Here is a 27,082-nt window from a genome sequence, read left to right as displayed (position 1 = left end):
ATAAAAGGAGATCATATTTTTAATTTCAGGAAACTGTTAAATTACAAATAGTTTTTCCTAGTGGAAAATCCTATTAAGATTAGTCTTGAAACATGTTAAAAACTAGATATTATATTGTTTGGGGTATGTAGTGAGTAGAACATAGCATAAGATCGTGTCCTTTGTTCACCTTATACAAAAACTCTCATTAGAGAAGACTAAGAAACACCAATTCATTATCTATGGTAACGATCAGATGAATATGCAAATTTGGTAGAACTTACTCGTTGTTGAATTATGATCATTTTGCTTTATTAAAAAGGGTGAGATGACTTTAAGATTTTTCTTAGCTCTTGCTATTGGATGGGATAGCATAATGGGGCACAGCCTTGTAAGCCTGTTTATATAATAGATCTGGTACTTATACTTTGGGCTTGAAGGCATCTTGGACTTTACAGAACTTTATTGAAGGTGCTGATATTATATCTATATTATGGGGAAAGATACAACTCATTCATTTTTCTAAGTGTATATATGTAACTAATCTTTCATTCAGTCTTCAACCTTACTGAACAATCTTATCAGGAAAATAAATGCTAAGAAAATGTTTAAGAGTTGGTTTATTGTTGGAGCAGTTGCAGATATTCAGATTTTTCTGAGAAAACTTAGGTAGGCAAGTGTTAATAGTGAATAATGGAATGAAAAGCTTGAGTATAGCATAGAGAGTGGTTATAAACAAAAACAAGGAGACAAAACTACACGGATTCTGCATTATTTGCAGGTTTATTACACATGATTTTGACCAAGCATGATAAAAAATAGTGATAAAAAATCAAAAGAAATTTTAAAAACAAAACCTTTTAATTCTCTCACATTAACAAGCTCAGTGGATTCAGGAAAGTGATTAGTCAGTCCCGTGTTACCATCAGTTGTATTGCCATCATTGTGTGATTGTTGTGTTTCCCTGCCCTTCATTTTGTGAAAATCTGCCTTCCCAAAAAGCAAATGGTGCCCCCCAAAGCTTGGTAAAAGTGAATGCATTTAATGAAAGTGATCAAATGAAAATTTGAGATCTGTTGAAAGGCTCATATCTCTAGCAGAAGGTGGGCAGTGTATGGAACAAACAAATCCAGCTTCTGCCGGTTCAGTGCTGAACTCTATGCATTTCTAGCATGTGTGGGTTTTTCGGGTTTTTCTTCAACAGTGACCTTCTTGAAAACTGACACCAACAGATACCAAGGTTCTACTTTACAGGAATCGCAGAATAGTAACTTATTACAGGACGTAATTAAATTAGATAGTTGAGATAGGTAAAACAGAAAAGAAAGAGATGAGAGAGGGAAATCAAATAAGAGAGATTAATCAACCACAGAAAGTAAAACCAAATGCGATTAGTTTGCTACTAGAAGGGTATTTTAGCTTTGTTATTTAAAGCATCCAATGATATACTCATGTGCCATTGTGTGACCAATTGCTCCAACTGAGGTGAATGCTAGATTGAAAAAAATTTGTCATCATCCATCCTTTTATCTTGAAAAAAGATTGTCATTTATGACAAACTAGCCGTGAGTGAGGCTCAGGGAGTATCTGGAGGAAGACAATGTGGACTGGAGAACAAGGTCCACTGGGCTAATGTGGAGTTCAAGTGCTGTGAGTGAAGTTGGAGCTTCCATGAAAATAGCATTTTATTCCCTTACCTCAACCTCAAAGGAAAAGCAATGAGAATCATTCTTGCTTTTTATTTGCAGAAGTACAATTGGGTTGAGGAAGGGAAGGAAATTCTGTTTGCCGAACAAGCTTTATTTCTCAATCATGTCAAAGTAGCTCTTTAAAGCAACTGATCCAGTCCATGGGTTCTTGCAGATTTCTCACTCATCCTTGCCGACTCCTCCTGGTCATATCCTTTTCCATGGACTTTACTTTTTTCCTAAACCAATGTAACAGGAAAATGGTGGAAAGAAATGGAAAAGTCAGAGCACATGGGGTTTTCAGTGGAAGGGGGAATGGCTTTGGAATAAAGAATGAACCCAGGGAGAATCCTGATGATGTAAGTTCTGGAAGACTTTTTCCTCTTTGACAAGAAGCTTGGTAACTAACACAACTCCTAAAGATAACATGTTTTATCACATAAAAAATAAAAATAATAGAATTTATGAAATGATACAGTTTAGATTGGGAAAATAACAGATATTTAAGAAATAGAGCTTGGCTAGGCATGCCTTAATCCTAGTTACATGGATACAGTAATTGGGAGGATCAAGTTTTGAGGCCAGTCTAGGCAAGAAGTTAGGAAGACCCCATCTTAACCAAGTTGGGCTTGAGGGAGATGCCTCCCAGCTATGTAGGAGGCATGGGTAGGATGATCACAGTCCAAGGCTGACAAAAGCATGAGAACCAACCTGAAAAGAAACTAAAGCAAAAAGGGCTGGGTGCATGGCTCATGTTATTGGTGTGGGTGGGGGTTGCTCTGAGGGTTCTGGTCTTCACTGGGCTTAGGGATAAGCTCACGAGGCACAAAGAGTGCACACACAGGCAGATTTATTAGGGATAGGAAAGGCTGCAGCTAAAGTAGCACAGCAGAGCCCGGAAACCCTCCCTGCTGAAGTGTAAGTTGAGACTTTTTGTGGATGCTTTAATTCTGGGTTAGGGTAAAAGTTACATAGGATCTTTCCATTGCTCGTGGGTTCCTGCGTGGGCTGTCATAATAACACCTCCCACCATGAGCTAGGCAAAACAATCTTAAGCGCATTCTGTTTATCAACCCTGTGGCAGATTTGTGAGACCATATGTCTCCTTCTCAGGATGTACAGCTCACAGTGGGAGATGGGGGCACTGACTTGCTTCTCTGTCTTTAGATACCCAGACCCAACAGTGAAAGAGCACCTGCCTAGCAAGTGCAAGGCTCCAAGTTCAACCCCAGTACTGACAAAAAAAAGTAGAGCTTGTATCTAGTCTCTATAATCTGTGGCTTTTCCTTCCTCATACCCTGCAGTGTGAACCTGTCCTGACCAGGCTTTTGCTCCCTAGTTGAAGATAGTAGCATAGGGCAATCACTAAACATGGTACTGTTTTCATCATCTTTTGCTCAAGGCTAGAGGTAGAAACACTTTGCCTCCTTTCCTGTTGCAGCCAGTACCTTTCACTATGGTGTTAGATGATCTTCCCTCTCCTGGTTGGTAGCAGATTCTGAATTACAGCTAAGGGCATCTCCTCAGGCATATAATCCACTTGCAGTTAACAGAATTGACTCATCTTGAATTTCAAAAGTCTTTCTGATTCCCAAATGTTATTTACCCTAAATAGCATCAACCAAGGGATTTAGCTCTTATTTACTCATTGGTTTCTGGTTAGAGATTTATTTTCCAATTATTTTCCCATTTATATTCTAAATTATTCAAAATATTCCTTTGTTCTCTTCCCTTTAAATGGCCTAGCTTAAATTGGTTTCTGATGAGGAATTCAGAATAATTTCTTTCAGTTTCTTAATTGCAGTTACGTTATCATACCTTCACAGAGATAGTCTTTTTAAATCCATGTTGATGATAGCTAAAATTTGGAAATTTAAAAGAGGCAAACTAGAATAGTTGCAAATTATTTATTTTTAGTCAAGCCTTTAACATGTAAGCCAGGTTTGTTACAAAGGAAAAATAGTTTATATGTAGCCTCATGCCTTATTATAATCAGAATATGAATTTAAACTTAAGCCTGCTTACTTCTGTGTTTCAATTGTTGTTGCTATTTTTTAAAAAATTAGATTTTCTCATTGTAGTTTGAAAATGAAATTATTACTTTTAAATATTTTGTAAGAATTAAAATGAATTGTAATTTGAAATTGAAAATTAATTTGAAATCAACTTTTAAGAAACTTTAAATTAGGTTTTATTAGCAGCTCAAAATTTTTGCAACTTCCATCAATCTGTACTGTTGGATTTAAGCTTTGAGCAAATACATTTATCATAATTCCATCCTATGTTTTTGGTCTTTTCCCTGAATCCTCCTAAAATGAGTCTTGTGCTCCTTAATTTGTCTGCAGCTTTTACTGCGCCTCCCTATGACTCATGGCTGCTCTCTTTAGATCGTCCCATTATTATTTAGCATTATTCCCACTCAGCAGTGTGTGTTCTCATGCTGTGAGATTGTATCCAATTTTCTCTGTGAGCAGTCAGAGTCTTACTTTGTCTATCTGTAAGGACTTCAGTGATGGATTCAGCAAAGCCTTCTCAAATGCTAGAATCAGCACCAGTTTAAGAAAGATTGCCATTCTCTCCTTTTGGGGGAAAACATTTATTAGGTTCATCATGCAATAGATCGGTGTGGCTCTTTATGAAAAGATGGAGCAAGAATCCAAGGACTAGAGATTAGAATGTAGGTTCTTAATTGGCAGAGTCGCTGCTGGAAGCCCTGGGGATAGCTGAACCAGCAGCTGTTTTGGCCAAAGGAAGCTGAGGAGGGAAAAGGCCATCTTCTTTTACGTGTCCTGGATAGAGGGTAAAGGGAAAGACCTTTGACAGGTCAGCGAGTGTCTCGGACAGTTATGAGGAGCACAGAGACAGGCAGTAACTGGAAGACCGGGTTGGAGCTGTCTAGTGAGTATGGTATTCTCAATTGTGACAAAGGGTTCAAGGACAAACCCAGATGGTTGCTGAAGCTCAAGAAGAGAAATGTAGGAAGAGGAAAAAAGTAGAAAGGAAACAAGAGATAAAGATAGACCAGAAAAGAAGAAGGAGTCTTGAGGGAACTTAGGTCTGAGCCATAAAGATCTGACTTACCTATGAACCCATCCTAAAAGCTAGATGGTACTGATGACTGCATGAAAAGATCAAATGTCAGTTTGAGAGGAAGAGGAGAATGAGGAAGAGAACTAAGTGACTGGTTAGTCTTGAGGCTGAGAAACATAAACACTTAGGGTAAAAAAGAACATGTCTTCATTATGCAACTTTTTGCATGTGAAGAATTTGCAACTTTAAGAAAAATTTTGGCCCTTAAGTCATTTTAGCTTTATTGTTAACTTCTCTGAAAATTAGATTGGTATTTTTATACTCTCTAATTTACTTTAGAATTTACTTTACTGGGAAGAATATTGGTCTGGAATCAGAGGTGATGTTTTTAGCTCCCTCTCTGCTACTACTTTTTAGTTAGTCTCTGCTGCTTACATTTTTATAATCTATATTGCAATAGTCAACTTTCCATCACTGTAGAAAATATTTAGGATAATTAACTTACTAAAAGAAAATGCTTGTTTTGGCTCAGTATTGGAGGTTTCAGTATGCGATCTGTTGGCCCTATTTCTTTTGGGCAGGAAATCATGGTGGGGAGTCCATGTCAGAGTAAAACCACCTACCTTATGGCTGGCAAAGGAAGGAGAGGAGAAGGATACAGGGTCTCATGGTCTCCTGTGAGGACATGCCACCAATGTCCTGAGTTCCCACTGTCTTAGGGATGTTTCCACCTGTTAAAGTTTTCCAACACCTCCCTGTATCACCGATCCTGGAGAACAAGCTTCTGTAACTCATGGATTTTAGTGGGGGACACTTAATATTTAAACTGTAGCATATAGTTCGTTTTTACATCCATGGGTTATATTTGTGACATGAAGAATTTTATCAAGAGAAAAATCTGTATCCACTGTAATGGAGGTGAGAGAGCATGAGCTGTGGAGGCAATCAGAACTTGGTTTCACAATTTGTTAAGTATGTGACTTGTTAGGTATGTTAGGTTTGTTAGGTATGGGATTTTAAATCCCTCAACTCTAGTTCCCTCATTTGAAGTACCTTAATAATATACTTTTTGAGAGAGTTGTAAAAAATAGCAATTCTTTATATAATACACTAATCATGGAGAACAGTAGAATTTAATCAGTACTCAATAGTAGCTAATATTAACATTGTTACTTTTTAAAATAGTCAATATCTTTTAAGAAAGTCTTCCTAAATCAACTAATAATTGTCTCCCTCCTTTCTTCCCTCCCTCCCTTCCTCCTTCCATCTCTTTTATCCTGTTAAGCTAGGAATCCAGCAAATTTAAGGAAAGGGAACTATTAAATCAAACTTAATTATATCATGTAAATTGAGTGCTATACAGATGTAAATACTAAAACTGTTTTTGTCTGTTCTTAGTATGAGGCTGAACAATCAAATTGGACTTAGAGTTCTGTCTTTCATTAATTTGTGTTTTATAAGTTAGTTTTATCACTTTGTTGGAAGTATCCCAGATTTGTGGAGTGTTTGACCTATGTCATATAATTACCAAAAAACCCCTCAAGTTCAATTAATTAGTAATTGTTTACATTCTTTCATTTACAAAGATCACAGAGGTACATATACATATATACATATAAGTAATATTCATATGATTTAACACATAAAAATTAAACCACTGATTGTACTTCAGAGAGATGTTAGATGCTTCATTAACTTAGAATAAAGCATTAATCTCTCTCTGTGAGAGCCTATCTGAAAAATTACATATTCTCTGAGGGAGATGTGTAGAAGGAATTTTAAAACATCTCCTTAAGTATCTTGCACAAGTTTACAAACTTCACATATAATGAAAGTTTCATAAATGTTTAGCTGAACCTCTTTTTTTATGAGTTTATGAGGTTTATCTGAGTTCATACTCTAAAAAGAGCTCCAGAAATGTAATTGTTAATTTTAAACAAGCAGATTGTATATAATTGCAAATTGCATGATTCTGTTTTCTTCTCAGAAATCCTAGTAGTTATAGCTGATGTCATGCAAATGAATATGGCCAGTCACTTCAGATCTGAGTAAAATGAATACATTTTTCTCAAGATAGCCTTTAGTGCCATCCTCAGACAAGCCCCAGAATGATTAGTCTGTTATTCCAACACAGACTGACATTTCACTTGTTCTTATGTGTAAGTACCTCTTTTAGGCATCCCAGTTCAAGAAAGAAAATCAAAAGCAAATTCATGCCACTGCTTATTGTACTGAGCATATAATTTACTGCCTGAATTTATTTACCCCTCTTCAAGATAGGTAGAGTCTGAGTTTAGTAGAGGTCTTAGAGATTTTCAAAAATTAAATAAACCTTATAACTAAATCAATTAATTTATTAACCAGATCTCTATTAGGTACTGATTATGGACCAGAAATTGTTAGGTTCTGATTATAAATGATGAAAATGTAGAGTTGTTCCTGTCCTCAATGAGTATTATTCACTTATCTATTAAATGAATAATCACATAAATAAGTATAATTACATGCCTACATATGCCCTGTGAAAATTAGAATGCTAAGACCAAAAGATGTTGGCCATTTTTATTATTTGAAATTTTATCTTAAATGTGGTAGGAGAATTCACTTAGTTTTGGAAAACAGCTGTATGTGGTTGACAAAAACACAGTAGTTTAGACTGGGAAGATGAGGAAAAATGGGCAGAATAAAAATATGTTCTGAAGATTGATTTCACAAGGGTGTGTTGATAATCAGAGCTGAAGAAGATTTCAAAATTGGCCTTCAGCTTTCTTGAGCAAGTAACTGGATGTAATGAGGATGGATGCACTGCATTCTGGTAAAAGGAAGCTCATCAGTTCCTGAGTTTGCTACAAATGATCAGTAAACTGTGGAAGTTGGTGGGCCATCTATCCTTGCTGGTGTTCCCTCATGGTATAAAGATTTGCCTCACCTCATTGGGTTTGCAAACCTGGTGCAAATATCATAAATGAAGGAAACAAAGAAGGCATGATGTTTTGGAGGATGGGTTATAAATTAATTAGTAGCCATCTTTATGGGTTAAATAAGCATTTCTCATTTCAGTTAATTCCCCCCTCCACCTCAAACTGGGGTTTAAACTCAGTGCTTCCCACTTGCTTGGCAGGTGTTCTACTACTTGAGGCAAGTCCACAGCCCTTTCAATTAGTTTTGATATCAGAAGAGTTTTCAAAGCGTTACCTTTTCTGTAGACAGTATTTAGTAATTTTGCTGGGAAAAATCTTTCAGAGAAACTATACTTTCCTCTACATAGAAATCCATTGCTCTTTCCTTCATTCTCCACTCTTGAGTATGATGAATTTGGGTATGAGGATTCAAATGCAGATAGGAACATTAGTTCTGTTGTTAAAGCAAACTACCAGGTGAAGAAAGACCTTTATGGGCCAACCTTGGAACGTAAGTGTCAACCTGAGCTCTAACCAACTGACAAAGTGAGTGTTTAGAAGGAACATTTAGGGATTGTCTCTGTTCCTGTGCCTACACTTGATTGGTTCTTAGTCCTCAAAACAAGTGAAACAGAGCCATGAGTTTTTTGTTTTAATAATACCAGTGACTAACCTGACTGAGTTCTTGGACAGTGTCAGTTGCTCTTTTGCCCTGCTAGCACCATTATGAATTGGATAGTTATTATCCATGTTCATCACAGAAAGCAACTGAGACAAGAATTCTGGAGAAACCACCATACAAATGGAGGTTACTTGGTTTCTGAGCTCATATGCTTCACCACAACACTGTATTGCCTTGAACAAATGAATATATTTATTACAGATTTGAAAGAAACTTTATACTATTATTTTGTTTTGTTAATATAAAATTATTTACTGGCCAAGGGAAGTAGTCCATGCCTGGAATCTTAGCACTTAGGAGGTAGAGGCAGAAAAATAGTGAGTTTGAGGCTAGCCTGGGCTATGCAGTGAGTTTAAGGCCAGCTTGGAGTATTTAGCAAGAGCCTGTCTCAAAAAATATGTATTTACTGAAAAGTCAAGAATATCTCTTCGTGGTGAGAAACATTTTCAGGGAGCATTGCTTTTGACGTAGGTCAAGACTGAGGCTCCTTCCTATTATGTCTGACCTGGTCATCTCTTCCTCAAACACAGTCCAGGGTCCTACCTTTCCCTGAGGTAAACAATGCTTGACTGTTCACCAACACAGAGCAACCACAGTCTGAATATGGGAAGAATTGTAAAAATCCCATATTTAGTTTTAGAAAGAATTAAATAAGCCTTCCAGGCTTTTCCCCTGGATCTGGTAGTCATTGTTTTGAATTCACAATGTGTGACACAGAAGCTTCATGGTGTCTTCATCATTTCTTCACCTTGATATTCTAGGATGACTTTCTTTCATCTTTAATGATACAGAGCTCTCTGGAGCTTTTTCTAAAGTTCCTGTCTAAATGGCTCAAATAGTCCTTGGAGGTTGGTAAGGGGAGATATCAGATATACTGTTAGTATTTTTATTTATTCATTATTTATTTTTCAAACTTTTGTGAAAATGGAGCCTTGATTGGGTTATAGCATCAGTTTAAGTGCAGGTAGACTCTCAGCTCTTCAGACTGACTTGAGAATAAATTCCAGCAAGTGAAAAATCTCAGTAACCTATGTATCCCACTCTCTGCTTTGATAGCAGTGTTGACTGGGCCTTGAAGTAAAATGGAAATACATCTTGGATCTCAACTATTTCTCAGATTGAGTCAATTCTGGTGAAAAATCTCAAAACATAGAGGGCTGTTGAGTAAACTGACATTTCCAAATACAACTGTGTTCCAACGCATGTATTTAGTCATTTGGTTGAATGTGTTCAGTTGTTTTTTTTTTAATAAATGTGCCATTTCTAGATAATACTGAAGATTCTAGTTTCCATTTCTTCTACTATCATCGTTTGCTTGTTTATATTAAATATTATCTTTTCTTGGGCTGATGGAATGGCTCAAGTGGCAGAGTGCCTGCCTAGCAAGTGTAAGACCCTGACTTCAAATCCCAGTACCACAAACATAAATAAACAGCAGCAAAAAAGAAAAAACATAACAATACAAAACAAAATGACAAAGGAGTCAACAGTAGTTGTTACTGCTCCATTCTTATTAATTCTTCTGTGAACCAGGACTTACCTGGGTTCCACAGCATACTGAAGCAATGTGCCACAACAGCCTTTTAAAATTTAGTGAAGTGGCTGAATACTTTCTGCCATCCCTTTATTCATATAATAATGGTGGAAAACTTAAAACATGCTCTATATGGTAGGGACTTGTTATGCCTTATAAATAGTTCAATAAATGTTTATTGAACTAAATATTCCAGAGTGATAGTCACATTTATATGTCTTTTTTATAAAGTATTTTTCTTTATTGTTTTTTTCTATTACTGAGCCACAGCCCCAGACCCTCAAATGTCTCTGCTGTACATTATTACTTTGCACTTACATCTCAGGCTCAGAATACAGTTTATAGATTATAAAAATCTGTGCCACAAATACAATTTTCTATATTATAAAGGCAAAATATGATTTTATTAATGTTAACTGAATATTTCTATAGATACACAGATAGAGAGACAAATTTAGCATTAAAGCCAGTAAATTAACTTCTGGAAATGATTTTTCATATATGTGGTATTTAAAAGCCAGGATCATACTACTCTATTCCATAATTACATCTAAAGAAAATCTCAATCTCCAGAGAATATGAGCAGTTTATTTTGCTTTTAATGCTTTAAACTATGTATCCAGTCATTGATTGTTCAATGAGTCTGAACCATTACAACAACCATCTTGCTTTTCTTTTAGTGTCAACATTTACATTCTAACTATAACATGAGAACACATTTAATTTAATTACAACATTAAAAATTACAGGGTAACAGATGGATTTCTTGATGAGCACAGTGTTTCAAATTTTAAGCAAAAATTGCAATTTCAGTTTTTTGGCATATGATGTATTAACAGTGAACATAGAATTTTTCACTCTGTGATAACTGATTTACTAAAATCATAGAAATGACATTTTGTTAATATTAGAGATAAAGCACATTGCATAGGAAGATAAATGCATCAGAATTAAATTAAATGTGTCAGTTTTGAAAAACTGTAATTATAAGGATCTTTTATTTTTACTCTTCGAAATAACCTGATTTCTTTATGTAATTAGAGCTCTAAGAAAACTAATATTCTAAAATTAAGTTTCTTTTCACTTAAATGCTTGCATTTTCAATTACTCGACTATTCACATGGCTCTGAGTTTTTGTTTATTTATGGAGGGACTTTTGAAATCTGATGGCACAAGTCGGTTTTCAGGCCTAGGCAGTCTGGGACTGTTTCGTATATAGCTACTAATAATCAGCATTTCATCTTCTGTATCCTGTTCTAAGTTATAGTAACAATGATTATCATTGTCCGCAAATAGCATCTTCTCTTATTTCTTATTTAGTGTCCTTTAGAAACTTCTATAAATTCACCACTGTCTCCACTGAAACAATTCTGTTTTACCAGCAAATATGTCACAATTTTGAATTTACATTTATTTTCCTATTTAGTCACATGAAACCTGCCCTACCTATGATTCATCGCCTCCCTGCTTTTTAACTTCCTTCTTGTTATGATCACAGGCTTGTTTAATTTGTTGTCACATCTTCAACCCTTGCACCATGTTTTCATGGTGACCGACCTGGCTTTTACCCTCTGGCCATTTCCACCCATGCATTCTGAGCAGTGCAGGACCCTAGGACAGATCCAAACAAGCTGGAGCCACCATCACCCTGATCTCCAGGCACAGTTCACTTTCAGTGTGCTGTGACCCTCACAAGCACATCTCCTTTTCTGCTCAGTAGCTCTTCCAATAAGTTATTAATGGCCCCTCTTACACTCTTTCTTTCCTCACTCACTCCTAGCCTTTTACTTTTATAACTTCTCCTTTAATTCTCAGAGGAAATAATACCATAACAAATATTGGTTCTTCTATTTGATGTTTAACACCATCACACTGTGCCAAAAACTTTTTGTCTGTTGTGTTATCTGATCTTTCTTCAACCTGGCAAAATGTACATCATTGGTCACATTTTCACGTTGATGTAAGTGAGGCTTAGTAAGTTCAATGCAATGCTTGAAATCCAAAGAGGAGGAAGTCAGGAGCAGAACTGGTTTTTAAAAATCACATCTGGCCTCTTGATCTTTCCTCATTTATTTTTGACCTGCAACAGATTAGATTTGTCTTATCTTTCTTTTCCTGGTTCATTTGAGCACATATTTCTATTTGTCACCTAAGCAACTGTATCCCTGTGAGCTCTGAATTTCACTCCTCACAGCCCACCCTAGGGACCTTGCCTGTGTCTTCTTGCTACCTGCCAGTCCCCAGATATACAACTCTGTTTCTACAGCATGCTACAGCCCACCCCCCATTCTTCCCATCACAGCAAATAATCTTCAAAGATTCTTCTTGCACAGCTTCTTAACTTCATTTAAGTGCATTACTTGGGTTGAGAGGCCTCCTTTGTGCCAATCAACCAGGTGTTTGCCTGTCTATCTTGTTTGGATTGTCTCTGGCTCTTGGCACTCTTGTCCACTTTTTCCTTGAATCTACTCCATCTTTGATTTCATCACATCATCTTCCCTTGTTTTCCTTCTGGCTTCCTTGTTGGTCTTATTATTTTCCCTCACAGGCCAAAGAATTACCTATAATTTTATGCAAAATGCCATATGACATTTTTCTCTTGAAAATCTCCCTCATTTTTGCTGGAATTTCAAATGTATCTGTAAATCAATGAAGTTTAACACCTATAGCTTTCACTGTATGTCCCTTATTTCAACTGCAACACGTAGGCCATCAATTACTTTATCTTATACCAAACATACTTCTCTGATTGTTATACTGCTCACAGAATATAGCTGTCCCCCCTAAAATCTCAATGTGGCCCAAAAGTGAATTATTATTTACATAAGTTGATATCAAGTATCACTTTGGAATTAAGAAAGTATCCAAGCACTAACAAGGAAAAACCATAGTTTCATGTTAGGTTAACTTCTTAGATTAAAATAATTAATGTTGTTGAATAACAAATTATTTTTTTAAATGTTTATATCACAAGTTTTGTATTTCCCTGTAGGGGCCCAGTTTCATTCAGCCAAATACTTTCATGATTTGTTTTCCCTCTAAGCACTCAATCATTTTCCCTGCACATAGCAATTATAAACAGAACCCTCATTAATTATTTAGGTGTTACCAAAGTATGTTACATAAATACTTTATTGTGCCACTGTATAACTCTGATAATTACATTAACATTTTTTAATTAAAAAATTTAAAAAGAGTAATACAGAGGGTTTTCTTTGTTTTTATCCCAAAGGAGAATGATTTGGCATGGAGAACTGACTTCTTTTTCTTTTACCCATTTAAGAACCAGCCCCTGTTTAGAGCCCATGTCACCTCCCTTGGCCTGTCCAATTTGGGGATTCATTTCTGAGTCAAAACTGGTAGTTCAAACTTTATGCCCTGTTAATAAATTTTTATAGAATATTATCCCTTAAGTATATTACCTTTACACACAAAATAGAGTTCTCATTCTTCCTCTTTAGCTGCCTAATGTCCGATGTCATGACTGTCTCTTTCTGTTTGTCACCTGCTGCCCTCTCCACTCCCCCATTCAGTAAATGTGTCCTGCATTCTAGTATCTTCAGGGTTCATTCAGCGGAGAGCTAGTGAAATGAACTAATCAATGCTGTGGGTATATGGAAGGCATGCTACTAATTTCTTAGTCTTCTTGTACATCCATATCAAGTTTTACTAGTTAGCTGGGGCATTCTGGAATTATTCTTAAATCAAATGCAGGTCAATCTAACAAATGTTTAGACAAAATCTGGTAAGTGCCAGGCATCTTTGGGTATAGGCATACAAAAATAATTCATATTCCCTCCTCTTCTGGAATTCACTACTCTTGTGAATGGTACATGTAAAACCAAAATAATTAATATAATTCATTAAATATTAGCTCTATGCTATTTTTATTACACATGTCATATTTAAAATTGCATTCCTGGTTGATTTCTCAAATAAGGAAAATTCAGTTTCAAAAAAGTTAAATGTCTTGTTCAAGGTCACAGTCAAGTGATAGCCCTGGTAGTTAAACTGAACTGTGTGAAACTCTCAGATATAATCTCTGTATACTAGATCAGTGCACCATAGTAGGAGTGTCTACTACTACTCTAGTGTGGTAATAAGAGAACTGGCATTTGAGTTGGGCTTTGAACATTGAAGACAGCTTTACCAGAAGAACAGCATAAAGATATATCTGAGCTTCTGAAAAATTTAGAAAAGACTGATGAAGGAGATATTTTTAGTCAAGAAACATTTTATGTTACTGAAGACATATACCCTTAGTGATATGACATCTTTCGAGCTCAGCAAAAATAGATTAATTTTCTGAAAAATGCTAAACCTTACAATAGCTCCATAATATTATTATATATGGTATTTTATTTTTCATAATTTTCAGCTTATATAACATTATCCTATGGTTTGATTTTTGCTCAAAATAGTTTGTGAGAACTATTAATACATTATTAAGCTGTAGTGTGTTCATTTTTATTGTTTTATGAACTTAATGAAATATAGTCAGAAAATATAGACAGTGGAATTTTCTTTAGTTTTGCTATAGTTTATCTTATTTTCATTGTGTAGCATTCCATTTTATAATTTACAAACAGTTTTGCTTAATATTGAGTAAGTGGACTTTTTAATAGTCTTTAGTTATTTTCTATATAAGCAATGCCACAATAAAAATATTATGTGTTTTATTATATGTGTACCAATGAAGTTCTGAGGCCATAGGTTGCGTGCAGTGTGGAATGGAGAATTTTGGCCTGTGTGACTTTTGTGGGATGGTATCACATCCATGGTTATTCTCTTTACATGGCATGAGGAAATTTTCCTAAGCAGTTGAGCTTAAAATGGAGGTGCTCACTGTAATCCCATGAACCCTTCAAAGCTGAGAGGCAAAGAGGAAGTAAAAAAGATACAGCCATTGGGGAGGTCAAAGAGATTAAAGGATGAGGATTTGACTGGTTTGAAGTTGCTGGAAGCCACTTGGAAATTGTGACAAAGAAATGAATTCTTCCAACAACCTGGATGAACTTGGAAAATTAATTCTCTTCGTGATCCTCCAGATAAGAACCCAGACCTAGTTGATGCTTTGTTGTCAACTTTGAGCCGCCCTGGATAAACCTGCTGAAATTTGGACCTATAGGACTGTCAGATCATGAATATTATTTTAGTTCACTTAAGTTTTAGCTCACAATGGTAACCCATTGTGATAGCCATAAACAACTAAAACACATTTTGATAGCAGGAAGTGGGTGCTGCTATAATTAAACACCTAAAAGTTTGTAGATAGCTTTTAAATCAAGGAGTGGGTGGAGGATGGGATCATTTTGAAGAGCTTGTTAGAAAAAAGCCTAGATTGTTTTGAAGAGATTTGGTGTGTTGGGAGATCCTCAGCCTATTCCAATGACAAAAGACTCTCAAAGAAGAAGAGGTTCAATAACCAGGAACGTGTACTCCAGAAAGAAGATTGGGGATGGGACTCTACAACTCTTGCTAAAACTTCAGGGAGATCTAAAAATTACAGTATTTGGTCACATAAAAGTCTCCTTTTTTGGGGGGCGCTATACTGCAGTTTAAACTCAGATCTTTGTGCTTTCTAGGCATGCTGTAGTGCTTGAGTCATGTTTCAACTCTTTTTGCTCTGACTGTTTTGCAGATAGCGGTCTTGCTTTTTGTCCAGGCCATAGCTGATCCTCCTATTAAGCTTACCATCATTGCTGGGATGATAGGCATGCCATGCATCACTGTACCCTTTTTTTTTCTGCTGAGATGGGGTCTTGCAAACCTACTTGCCACCCCACTATCCTAGAACTGTCATCTTCCTGATCTCAGTTCTCCCAAGTAGCCAGGATGACAGGTGTGAGGCACCTATGCCTGGCTATAAAAGACTGTTTGCAAAGATTAGATACATGGCTCCTGGAAGCCCTCAGTTCTCTCAGAAGAACCAAAACACAGATGGGAGATTTACCTAAGAATGGTGTGTAGAAGAGCCTTGTACCCAGGACTTATTGAGGAAACACCCAAAGATCTTAAAATTTTACACCAGCAGAAGCACTACCCACAAGGACTGAGAAGAGAACGAGAGGACACATGGAAGACTTGTCAGGCCTCAAGTTCTGCTACAGGACACAGGCAGGTAAAACCACTCACTTGCCATGTCTTGCTACCTTTCCTGGAAAGGAAGAATGACCCAGGGCGGAGATGTGAACTGCAGAGACTGACAGAGTGTGCTCAGCTGGATTTCACAATTCTGCTTTACTTTCTAGTTCCTCATTAGAATTGAAATGTCTACAAGTGTTACCCTATGTTTGACTCATTGTGTTTTGGGAGCAGATAATTTCATTCCCTTGTGTTTAATGTGCTGTTAAATTGATCCACTAAATTTTATATTTGTAAAACTATTATATTCATTATAACAAATACAATAAAATAAAATAACAATTATTTTTGTAGAAGTTCTATTTGATTTTTCCTCCAAATATTCATGGTTAGTTTTTAAAATAAATTTAGTTATGCCCTTTTAATTTGCACTGCATTGTTAAGGGATACATGCAGATAGTAGAAAGGTTACCATAGTGAAGCAAATTCACATATCTATTATTGCACAGTTACCTGTTTTTGTGTGTGTGTCAAAAGCAGGTAACATCAGCTTACATGGCACACATCTCTTATAAGTACTGTTCTCATGTGCATGAGGTAATGCTGCATTTTTCTTTTAGTATTTGGCTTATTTCACTCAACATAACATTCTCCAGGTTCAGTCATGTTGTGGCAAATGGCTCTAGTTCTTTTTTAGGCATGAATAAATAATATTCCATTGCATATATGTTCTACCGTTTCTTTATCTATTTATGTGTTTGCGGGAACTTAAGTTGTTTCTGTATTGTATCTATTATGAGTAATGTTGCCATGAACATGGGAGAGCACATCTCCTTATGAGGTTCTGATTTTATCTTCTTTGAGTATGTATTTAGAAAAGGGATTGTTAGGCCATAAAAATTTCAATTTCTTTAGAAATGTCCACACTGTTTTCACAATGACTGCACCAATGTACATTCCCCTGAACAGTGTAAAAGGCTCCTTTTTCTCCATCCTCACCAACATTTGTTATCTTTTGGCTTTTTTGATTAAAGCCATCCTAGCGAGTGTGAGGTGGTATCTCATAGTGGTTTTGCTTTGCATTTCCCTGATTAACAGTCTTGTATACTTGCTCTATAACCTGTTGGACATTTGTATGTCTTCTTTTGATAAATATTCATTCAAGACTTTTTCACTTTTCTAAATTGGTTTTTTTGTTTTGTACTGTTGTTGAATTTTATGAATTCTTTATAAATTTTGACTATTGACTACTTATCAGATATATGACATGCAAGAATGTTTCCTAATCTGTAGGGTTCTTATTTTTTAAATTTTCTCATTTCCTTTACTGTGCAGAGTTTTTTAGCTTGATGTAGTCCCACTTACTTACTTTTGTTTTTGTGGCCTGAACTTCTGGTGTGATAGCCCAAAAAACCATGGCCAAGGCCAGTGTCTTGGAGCTTTTCTGTTATGTTATTTTGTAGGAGTTTTATGGTTTCTGGTGATATGTTTAGGTCTTTTACCCATTTTTGATATTCTTTTGTGTGTAGCAGTCCATTTTTCTCAGCATCATGTACTGAAGAAACTGTCTTTTCCCTTTGTGTTCTCTTGGTGTCCTTGTCAAAAATGACTGTGTTTGAATTTATTTCTGGGCTTTCAGTTCTGTTCTCAATATTCTTGGTTATTTTTATAATCTTTTGCTAGTTACCCATATTTTCATTCTCCTCCTTAAATTTCAAATTTATTATATATGCTTACATTTTGTGTATTATGCATATTTCTAATATCTAAATTTGCACTTGATTCTGTAGCCTAATGTTTTGAAATTTTCAATACATGGTGCATTTTTCCCTGAGTATTTTGTGATATTAAGTAAACCTCATGTATACTTTTAAAACTTTTAATGTGAGAATATTTTATGTTGAAATTCAAAAGCAAACTCTTCCAGAGAGGATCTGTACTTACCAGGCACTCTGATCACTTACATTAGAACTGAATTTTTTTTTTTCCCATTCCCTTCACTCTTTTTTTTAAAAAAATATACTTTATTTTTCTTATTGTTGTACTGGGGGTACATTGTAACATTTACAAAAGTTCTTACAATATATCATAGTTGAATTCACCCACTCTGTCATTCTCCTCCTCTCCCGCCATTCAACAGGTCTCGTTTTTCCATTTACATATTCATACTGAATTCTTAGAGTTTTGGTGGCTACCCAAGTAGTACCAATAAAGGCAGAAAACCTAGTTGAGTGCCAAATTCTCAAGACAGTTTTTTGTTTCTTTCATTCATTATCAGAGTTTAAGTCATGGATTTATTTTCTTGGCCCCTCCAAAGTGAACATTTATATGAAACTCGTGCTATAAATTAGGTATAGGATCCAAGCTTTATGCTCTGGTTGGCCATTTTTTGAACTCCTCACTTTGGGAATTCCCTTTCCCTTTTTCTCCTCTGTCTCATCTCTATGTCTTAAGTAACCATAAATCACAGAAGCTCAAGAACACATTCCCAAGAGTTTAATTCTTCTTATCTTTGACTTTTATGTAGGACATGTATGCAGATCTTTGCATATTTTGTTCAGCATTTTGCAGTGCCTTTAGGTAGATGCTCAGTATAGCTGTTAGTTTGCTATAATGCTGTATATATAAAGCTTGTGATTCATAATAAATTAAGAGAAGAAAGGTACAGTTGGATTAGAAAAAAGGGTGCTGGAAAGATGCTAAAATCTAAGAAAAATAATTCTAAGAAAAATGTTAAATTAATTGTGTTCTTACTCAGAAAGGGCTGAAGAAATGGGAGGTGCTGACATGGACAATTTACATGATGGGGAATGAGGAGATGGAAACAAGACTTTCTGATGAGTACTTTCTTGCACAAGCTATGAGATGGCATTTTTAGCATTAGCCTGACTGGTATTCTCCAGAAGATTTTGAGAATAGAGAGAAAAGATTAAGCAGCTTGAGTGAGTTATGTTGTTTTTGTGTAATACATAATATTTTAACTTTCCATTCTTTCACCTTGATAGATATTATTAAGAATATAATTCCACTATACAAGGGATAAGTGGAATAAGGTGTTCCCAGAGGGAACACAGGGATATATGGGATATGAGTAGTGATAGGACAAAGAAGCAGGAAGTATAACTTTAGAGTATTAGCATTACTCTTTGGAGGATTCTCATGAAATTTATCTACATATTTCCTTGTGTAAGTAGGGAAATATGTTAGTCAAATTCACATTACTCTCACAAAATAGCTAGGTCAATTAACTTATAAAAAGGAAAAGGTTATTTTGGCTCACAGTTCTAGAAGTTCTGTTCTAAGATCAAGTGGCTAGCACCTTTGGGTGTCTGGCAAGAGTGTCACATCATGGTGGGAGGTGAGGTGGAGTAAACTACTTACCTCATGAGCCAGAAGACAGGGAGACAAGAAGGGGCTGTGGTCTCACATTCCTCTTTGAGAGCACACCCCCAATGACCTAAAGACCTCCAAATAGACCCCACTCACAAACGGCCCTCAGCACCTCCCAGTGGTGCCACCTTGTGGATTGAGTCTTTAAGACATGGGTCTTTAGGAGCTGGTGGAGTTACTCTAGTGGTTGAGCAAGTCTAGTAAGCATGAGGTCCTGAGTTCAAACCTCAGTACCACCAAGAATAAAAAATAAAAACGATGTGGGCCTTTGGGGGACACTCATCAAAATCCTAGTAGGAACTGTGCATACATATTGCACAATTCTGGTGCACTTTATTTTTTGTGTTGTTTAGAAGATGTAGGAACATAAATAAACCTGACACAAAGACAGAAAAACCAGTGGAAGTTTTATTTCGCTTATATATTGCATACTTGGTTATATATTGAGCACCTGCTATGTATACTTAATTCCGTGTGTTAACAAAAAGTTTATGTCATGAATTTTGCTTTTATAGAAGTTGTAAACTTGAGAAAAGAAAATATAAAATACAATTTTTTAACAGTTTAAGGATAATTAAGTGCTAATCCTTATGGTACCAACTGAAAGTACAATGAAGGTATACAAAAGGGATAAGATATTCTTGGAACAAATTCAGATTCATCTGAGGATAAGGAAAATTGTGGAAAAATAGGGAACAATGAGGAAGCTATAGTCTGCCAAGGAATGGGAATGAGCAAAAGGAAGAAATAAACACAAACCATCTTGATGCAGAACGGGAAATAATGGAAACCAAGATTTTAGGTGGGTTTTAATAGCACAGTTGAAAGCTAGATTACCTCAGAGAATGTTTTGTTCTAGTACCTTATGTTTGATATGGCACTTGCTAGACCATTGGGGGATATTGAGGATTCTTGGGTAGAGGACTGACATGAAGAAAGTGATGTTAAAAGTGAACTTCATTGGGAAGTGTTGATCAGTGGGGTAAACTGTAAGTTGAGGCTGAGAATATATTTTGTTAAAGAAGAGCCCACTGATTTGTACTATTCCCTTTATTTGATTATATAAGCATGAGTGTGCTGATTTATATTATGTATCTAAATATATATTTGTTGTTTTAGAGGAATTCCTGGGAGGAAATGTGGTACAATCATACTTACAGCTGAGGAATTAAACTGTTGCAGGGTAAGTAAAATTTTTGTTTAAAATTATTTCTAATACTTCTTGGAAATAAAATAAGCCTTTGGATACTTGGCACTTTAATCAGAGATACTATATTGTATAGTCTAAAAGTATGATCAGTTACCTTAATAACCTTTTTAAAAAGTAAAAAGTATTGGGCTGGGTGTGATGGCGCATGCCTGGAATCCCAGCTACTTGAGAGGCAGAAGTAGAAGGATGGTTGTTTGAGGCCAACTTTGGCCAACAACAATGACAAAGAAGTTAGTGAAGCTCTGTCTCAAGAAAACATGCCAGGCATGTTGGTTCATGGCTGTAATCCCAGCTACTCAGGAGATAGAGGTAGCAGAATCAAGATCTAAGGGCTATCTTGGCACAAGCACAAAACTTTATCTGAAAAATAAACTAAAGCAGAAAGGACTGGGAGTGTGGCTGTAGTGGTAGAGTGTTTGCCTAGTAAGTACAAGGTACTAAGTTCAAACTCCAGTACCACCAAAAAAACCCAAAAAAGAAAGAAAGAAAGAAAAAAAAAAAAACAGTACCAGGCTACTGAAGATTTGGCTCAGTGGTAGAACTGCTTCTTTAGTACCTGTGAGGCCCTGGGTATGATCCTTAGTGTCACACACACACACACACACACACACACACACAAGAATTAAGAAGTATTCAAGTAAAGTCTAATATCCACATTGTTTTTTAGGCATTAGTATAAGGAATTATTGATTATACCAATTGGTTCAATTCCTAAAAAGTTTTTTGAAAATTTATGTGTAAATTTGAAGGAATATTTCTGGTCACTTGCTTTTAGCCCATTCAAATACTCTGCATTTTCCCTGCGTGCTTATAATTGAGTTACTCCAGAATTTATATCGTTTCCATCTTCTGATATCTTGGGAAGCCCCAGTTTGAAGAAGGAACCAGCTGCCACTCCAACCAGAAATAGGACTCATAGAGTACATTCTCTGTATTTTTAGAAAATTGCTATTTTTATTTGTGATTTGCTGATACACCTATTGACTCATGTTCAACGATTTCACTGTCGAAGAGAAACAAGGTGACAACTGTGACACTCCACACTGTAAGCAATGATAGCTTCCTGAATCTGAGGTCAATATTGTTGTTTCATGTGGTCCAGCATGTCTCTGAGGACTGTTAGTTCTGGAGGAAAAAAAGCTTGTCTTAGATTGTATTGCTAGGGCTATTTATTTTCAGTGTTTGCTTGATGATTTTAGAAACAGTAGTTTCCAAAAAATAACAAAGGTTTAACGTTTTGGCATTGGTCATAATTTTTTTATAGAAAGCTAGAGGCTTTTTATTATCTCAAGAGGATTTTTTATTTTAGATGAATGCAGTGGGTTTATTTACATAATATATTTCTCGACAAAATTGTCAGAAAATTATATGACACTGTTTACTAGCAAATGATAGAAACTGAGTATTTCAGCTGATTACGTACCTTTAGGATTCTAGGGAGAGAGGAAGGAGAAAAGGAAGAGATAAACACGGGGATCTATAGTCACAGGCTTGGGAAGAGAATTTGGAATGCTAGAATTTAAGCAGTTAAAAATACATGTGAATTGAGCCTTCCTGTTCTTCCTTCTCCTATTATCGTCATCTTCCTAGGCAGGTCAGGGCCACCTCAATCTGTTTTCTCATCAGCAAAACCCAGAATCTATCTGCATTGTTATACTGTTAGAGTCCTTCTGACTGCAGAGTTTGGTTTTGCTCTGTTTGTACTTTGTCTTATTAAATCTGTGGACTGCTCTGAGTTTTATATTTGAAGGGAAAAAAGCCAATCATGTGAACCACCCACTAGACTATCTTTAAAAGTTTTTTTGGCTCTCAAATATACTACCACAACTTTAAACTTGGTAATATAATGTATATAAAAGTACTTTGTAAGTAGGGATATTTTGACAGTTTCTTTACCTATTTGTATTCCTTTTATTCCTTCTTCTTGCCTAATTGCTCTGGCTAGGAATTCCAGTACTATGTTGAATAGGAGTGGAGATAGTGGGCATCCTTGTCTGGTTCCTGATTTTAGAGGGAATTGTTTCAGTTTTTCTCTGTTAAGTATAATGCTGGCTGTAGGTTTCTCATATATAGCTTTTATAATGTTGAGGTATTTTCCTTCTATTCTTAGTTTTCTTAGAGCTTTTATCGTGAAATGGTGTTGGAGCTTATCAAAGGCCTTTTCTGCACCTATTCAGATGATCAAGTGGTTTTTGTTTTTGCTTCTGTTAATGTGGTTTATTATGTTTATTGATTTTCGTATGTTGAACCACCCCTGCATTCCTGGGATGAAGCCTACTTGGTCGTGGTGAATGATCTTTTTGATGTGTTGTTGAATTCAGTTTGCCATTATTTTATTGAGGATTTTTGCATCAATGTTCATTAAGGAGATTGGCCTATAGTTCTCCTTTTTGGAGGTGTCTTTGCCTGGTTTTGGGATAAGTGTAATACTGGCTTCCTAAAATGTGTTAGGGAGTTTTCCTTCCCTTTCTATTTTGTGGAGCAGTTTAAGGAGGGTTTGTATTAGTTCCTCTTTAAAGGTGTGATAGAATTCAGCAGAGAATCCATCAGGTCCTGGACTTTTCTTTTTTGGGAGACTCTTTATTGCTGCTTCAATTTCATTTTGTGTTATAGATCTATTCTGGTGATTAAACAGGTAAATGGATGGAATTGGAGAACATCATTCTGAGTGAAGTTAGCCTGGCCCAAAAGACCAAAAATCATGTGTTTTCCCTCATATGCGGACATTAGATCAAGGGCAAACACAACAAGGGGATTGGACTTTGAGCACATGATAAAACGAGAGCACACAAGGAAGGTATGAGGATAGGTAAGACACCCAAAAAAACTAGATAGCATTTGTTGCTCTCAATGCAGAGAAACTAAAGCAGATACTTTAAAGCAACTGAGGCCAATAGGAGAAGGGGACCAGGAAGTAGAGAAAAGATTAGTTTGAGAAGAATTAACTTAGAGGGTAATACACATGTACAGGAAAGCAATGTGAGTCAACTCCCTGTGTAGCTATCCTTATCTCAACTAGCAAAAACCCTTATTCCTTCCTATTATTGCTTATATTCTCTCTTCATCAAAATTAGAGATAATGGCAGAATAGTTTCTGCCTGATAGCGAGGGGTAAGGGGGGAAAGGGAGGGAGTGGGGGGGAAGGGGAGGCATGGAGGGAAAGGGGGGGAAGGGGAGGAATAATGACCCAAACATTGTATGCACATAGAATAAACTAAAAATTAAAAAAAAAAGTACTTTGCATATATTAAAATGCTTTACAAAAATAGTGAAATTATTTAACGTGGAAATATTACCTACTAATTTGTTTGTAGTAGTTATTTTTTGTACTTCTTGTCTCTGAATTTGTGCATGCATATGAAAATATGTGCTTTGTACAATGAGAGAGAAAAGAGAAAAGGCAACTCATGGTCAATAAGATTCATGTTCTTTAAAGTGATGTTAACATGCTGTTTTGTCAAAATCTCCAGTTTATAGAGGTGGTTCTGTTGTAAGTATGCCAATGAACACATTGTTGTCAGTTCTATTAAGCAAACCAGAAACAAAGTCCCAAGGGCATGGGTTGAGTATACATGGTAAGTCAACATCTTCAGCTTCTTCCACTTTCAATTCTATTGTCTTTCTTAGAAGAATGTGGAATATTCTTCTATGGCTTCCATGCAAATGAAGTAGACTCTATTCCTTGGTGATCTATGTGCTATAATCTCTAGTTCTAAAGTGTAAGACTATCTGAAGTTATCATTCAACGAGTAAATATGTATTTCTCACACTTAGAAATTATAGGTCTAATAATTTTATGAATATTGCTTAGAATCTTGGATAGCATCATCTTATGTTTCTTATATTCTAATTCTTAGCTATGGTGTATTGACAATCCGCATTATTAATAATAGTTATAAATCTTGAAATATAATTTCATTACCACACTTGTTAAGTAAAATGCAAGTATATGCAAAGCAATCTCATAGTTACTTCAAAAGAATCAATGCTCTTTTATTATATACTTTAGGAAACTTTAAAAGGAATTATCATTTTGAATGAAATAACTGTATTTCACACTCAACACCATATAAGTCTACAGGATTTTTTTTGGAGGAAGTTGTTAGTTGTTGACTCGTTGAGCAATGAGCACGGGCTTTAGAGTAAAGACTCTTACTTTTCACTCTTGCTTGTCTCACTCTTTAGCTATGTGAGGTTATGCACTCAGAGCTTTAATTTCTGCATTTGGAAAGTGATAATGTCCTGTTTGTAAAATGAGTTCTTTGGGATATGATTGATATACTGAAATTTGTGTGTATTTTATGTGTAGAATTTGATGAATCTGGAGATCAAAATGCCCCCACAAAACCATGACTACAATCTGTGCCATAAACATATCCATCACCTCCAAAAGTTTCTCCTACCTTTATTGTTATTGTTGTTATTATTATTATTACAAGAACACTTAGCATAAGGTCTACCTTTTCAACTATTTATTATTTATAGGTGCTGGGGCTCAAACCCATGGACTTGTGCATGGTAGACAAGTACACTACTGAACCACATCCTCAGCCCCCTCTCATAGCAAATTTTCAAGTTTGCCATATATTATTGTTACCTATAGGCACAGTGCTATATAGTAGATCTCTCGGACTTATTTATCTTGCAAAACTTAAACTTTGTACCCTTTCACAAAGTCCTCCCAATTTCTTGCTTTCCTCATCCATTGGCTACCATCATTCTGCTCCTTGTTTCCACAAATTACTGCTTGAAATTCCTCATATATGTGGTACCATGTAATATTTATTCATGTGTTGGTTTTTGTAGTATTGAGGATTGAACTCAGGTCCTTGTGCTTGCCAGGCAAATGCTCTACCATTTGAGTGACATCCCTGCCCTTTTGTTGGCAGTTTTATTTTTGAGAAGGTCTTGTTAACTTTGGCCAGACTTACCTCAAACTCACAATTGTCTTACTCCACCCCCCTAATTTCTAGGATTACAGGTGTGCTTGGTCATGCCCAGCTTGAGGTAGTGTTTATCTTAGTGTGTCAGACTCATTTCATTTATATAATGTTCTCCAGGTTTATTCATGTTGTTACATTGTCACAAATGGCAGAATTCCTTTTTTTTCTTAGTGCTGAATAATATTCCATTGGCACATATATATTATAAATTTGTTATGTATAAACTTTATATTCATGAGCTTTATATATAAGCCTTATATATATATAAAACGATATACATATGTATAAAACATTTTCTTTATTCATCCACTGATGTATACTTAGGTTGCTTCTATGTCTTGGCTATTGTGGATAATGCTGCAATGAACATGGGGGTACAGATATGTCTTTGAGACACAATTCTTTTGGATTTATATCCAGAAGCAAAATTGCTGGGTTTTATGGCAATTCTATTTTTAATTTGTTTAGGAACCTCCATAGTGTTTTTCACAGAGAATTGCTAATTTGCATTCTGAGCAATAGTGAACAAGGGTTTCCTTTTCTCTAATCTTCATCAGCACTTGTTATCTTTTGTGAACATGTTTTGATAATAGCCATTTTAATGGCTATGAGATGATATTTCATTGTGGTTTGAGTTGTGTTTTTTGGTGATTTGTGACATTGCCCACATTTCATTTATTTCTTGGCCGTTTCCTTATCGTTACTGGAGAATTATCTGTTCACTTCTTTGCTCATTTTTTATTGACTTGGTGTTGGGTTTGGGGAGGATTTTGGGCTATTGAGTTATAGGAAATGCTTATGTATTTTGGAACATAATCCTTCATTGGATATTTGGTTTGTAAATATTTTCTCCTATTCTGTAGATTGACTTTTCATTTTGTTTTTGATTGTTTCCTTTGCTATACAGAAACTATTTAGTTTGATGATCCCATTTGTCTATTTTTTCTTTTGATGCCTGAACCTCAGAGTCATATCAAAGAAATAATAGTTAAGGCCAACATTAAGAAGGTTTCTTCCTATGTTTTCTCCTATAAATTATCTTTTTTTGGAGGGGAGAAGTAGATGGAGGTGTGCTGGGGATTGAACCCAAGACCTTGTTCATACTTGTGAAGCACTCTACCACTGAGCTACACAACTACACTCCCATGCATAAAATGCTAATTGTCTTAATATCTCTTCTAGACAGATAGAAAGATATAAATCACAAATTTATACATGTTTATTTTTTCAAATGTTTATTTCCTGATTGAGAAATATCATATACATTATACCTAGTCAAATGACAGAATAAAAGCTAATGTAATTTGATAGTCATATTGTGGATGGATCTTCAGTAAGTATTTTAAAAGTCACTTAAAGATAGATACCCACCAAGAATATTTTTTAGTTCTCATTATTGGTGGGTTGATTTAATAATTTTCACTAAATGTTATGTTTCTGGAATAAATGTTTGGAATATGGTTGGAGAAAACACACTCACACACAATAGCAATAACAAAAGAAGTTTGATCTTTGTCTTTAATGAAGGTAGTTCAATGGGAAAATACAGACATTGATTAGTATACTGTACAGGTAAATATATCATAATATGTGTAAATGACTCAAATGTATTATGAGAGAGTTCACTGGTATTTAATTTATA

General features: G+C 35.6%; 1 protein-coding gene across 3 annotated transcripts in view; it reads left to right on the top strand.

Moving 5' to 3' along the window:
- Cpne8 (copine 8) overlaps positions 1-27,082 on the top strand; it is a 225,147-nt gene that overhangs the window by 97,964 nt on the left and 100,101 nt on the right. For 2 of the 3 annotated variants that reach the window (XM_074083117.1, XM_074083118.1), the window contains one exon: positions 20,407-20,470. In XM_074083117.1, the coding sequence (XP_073939218.1) occupies positions 20,407-20,470 (64 nt within the window). Of the gene's footprint in view, positions 1-18,662; positions 18,840-20,406; positions 20,471-27,082 lie in introns of those variants that run through there. The other variant, XM_074083119.1, reaches the window with a different exon arrangement.

Source organism: Castor canadensis, chromosome 8 (genome assembly GCF_047511655.1).
Source record: "Castor canadensis chromosome 8, mCasCan1.hap1v2, whole genome shotgun sequence".
Lineage (NCBI taxonomy): Eukaryota > Metazoa > Chordata > Mammalia > Rodentia > Castoridae > Castor > Castor canadensis.
Note: the sequence above shows the minus strand (reverse complement) of the source record. Positions and strands in the feature narration are given on the sequence as shown.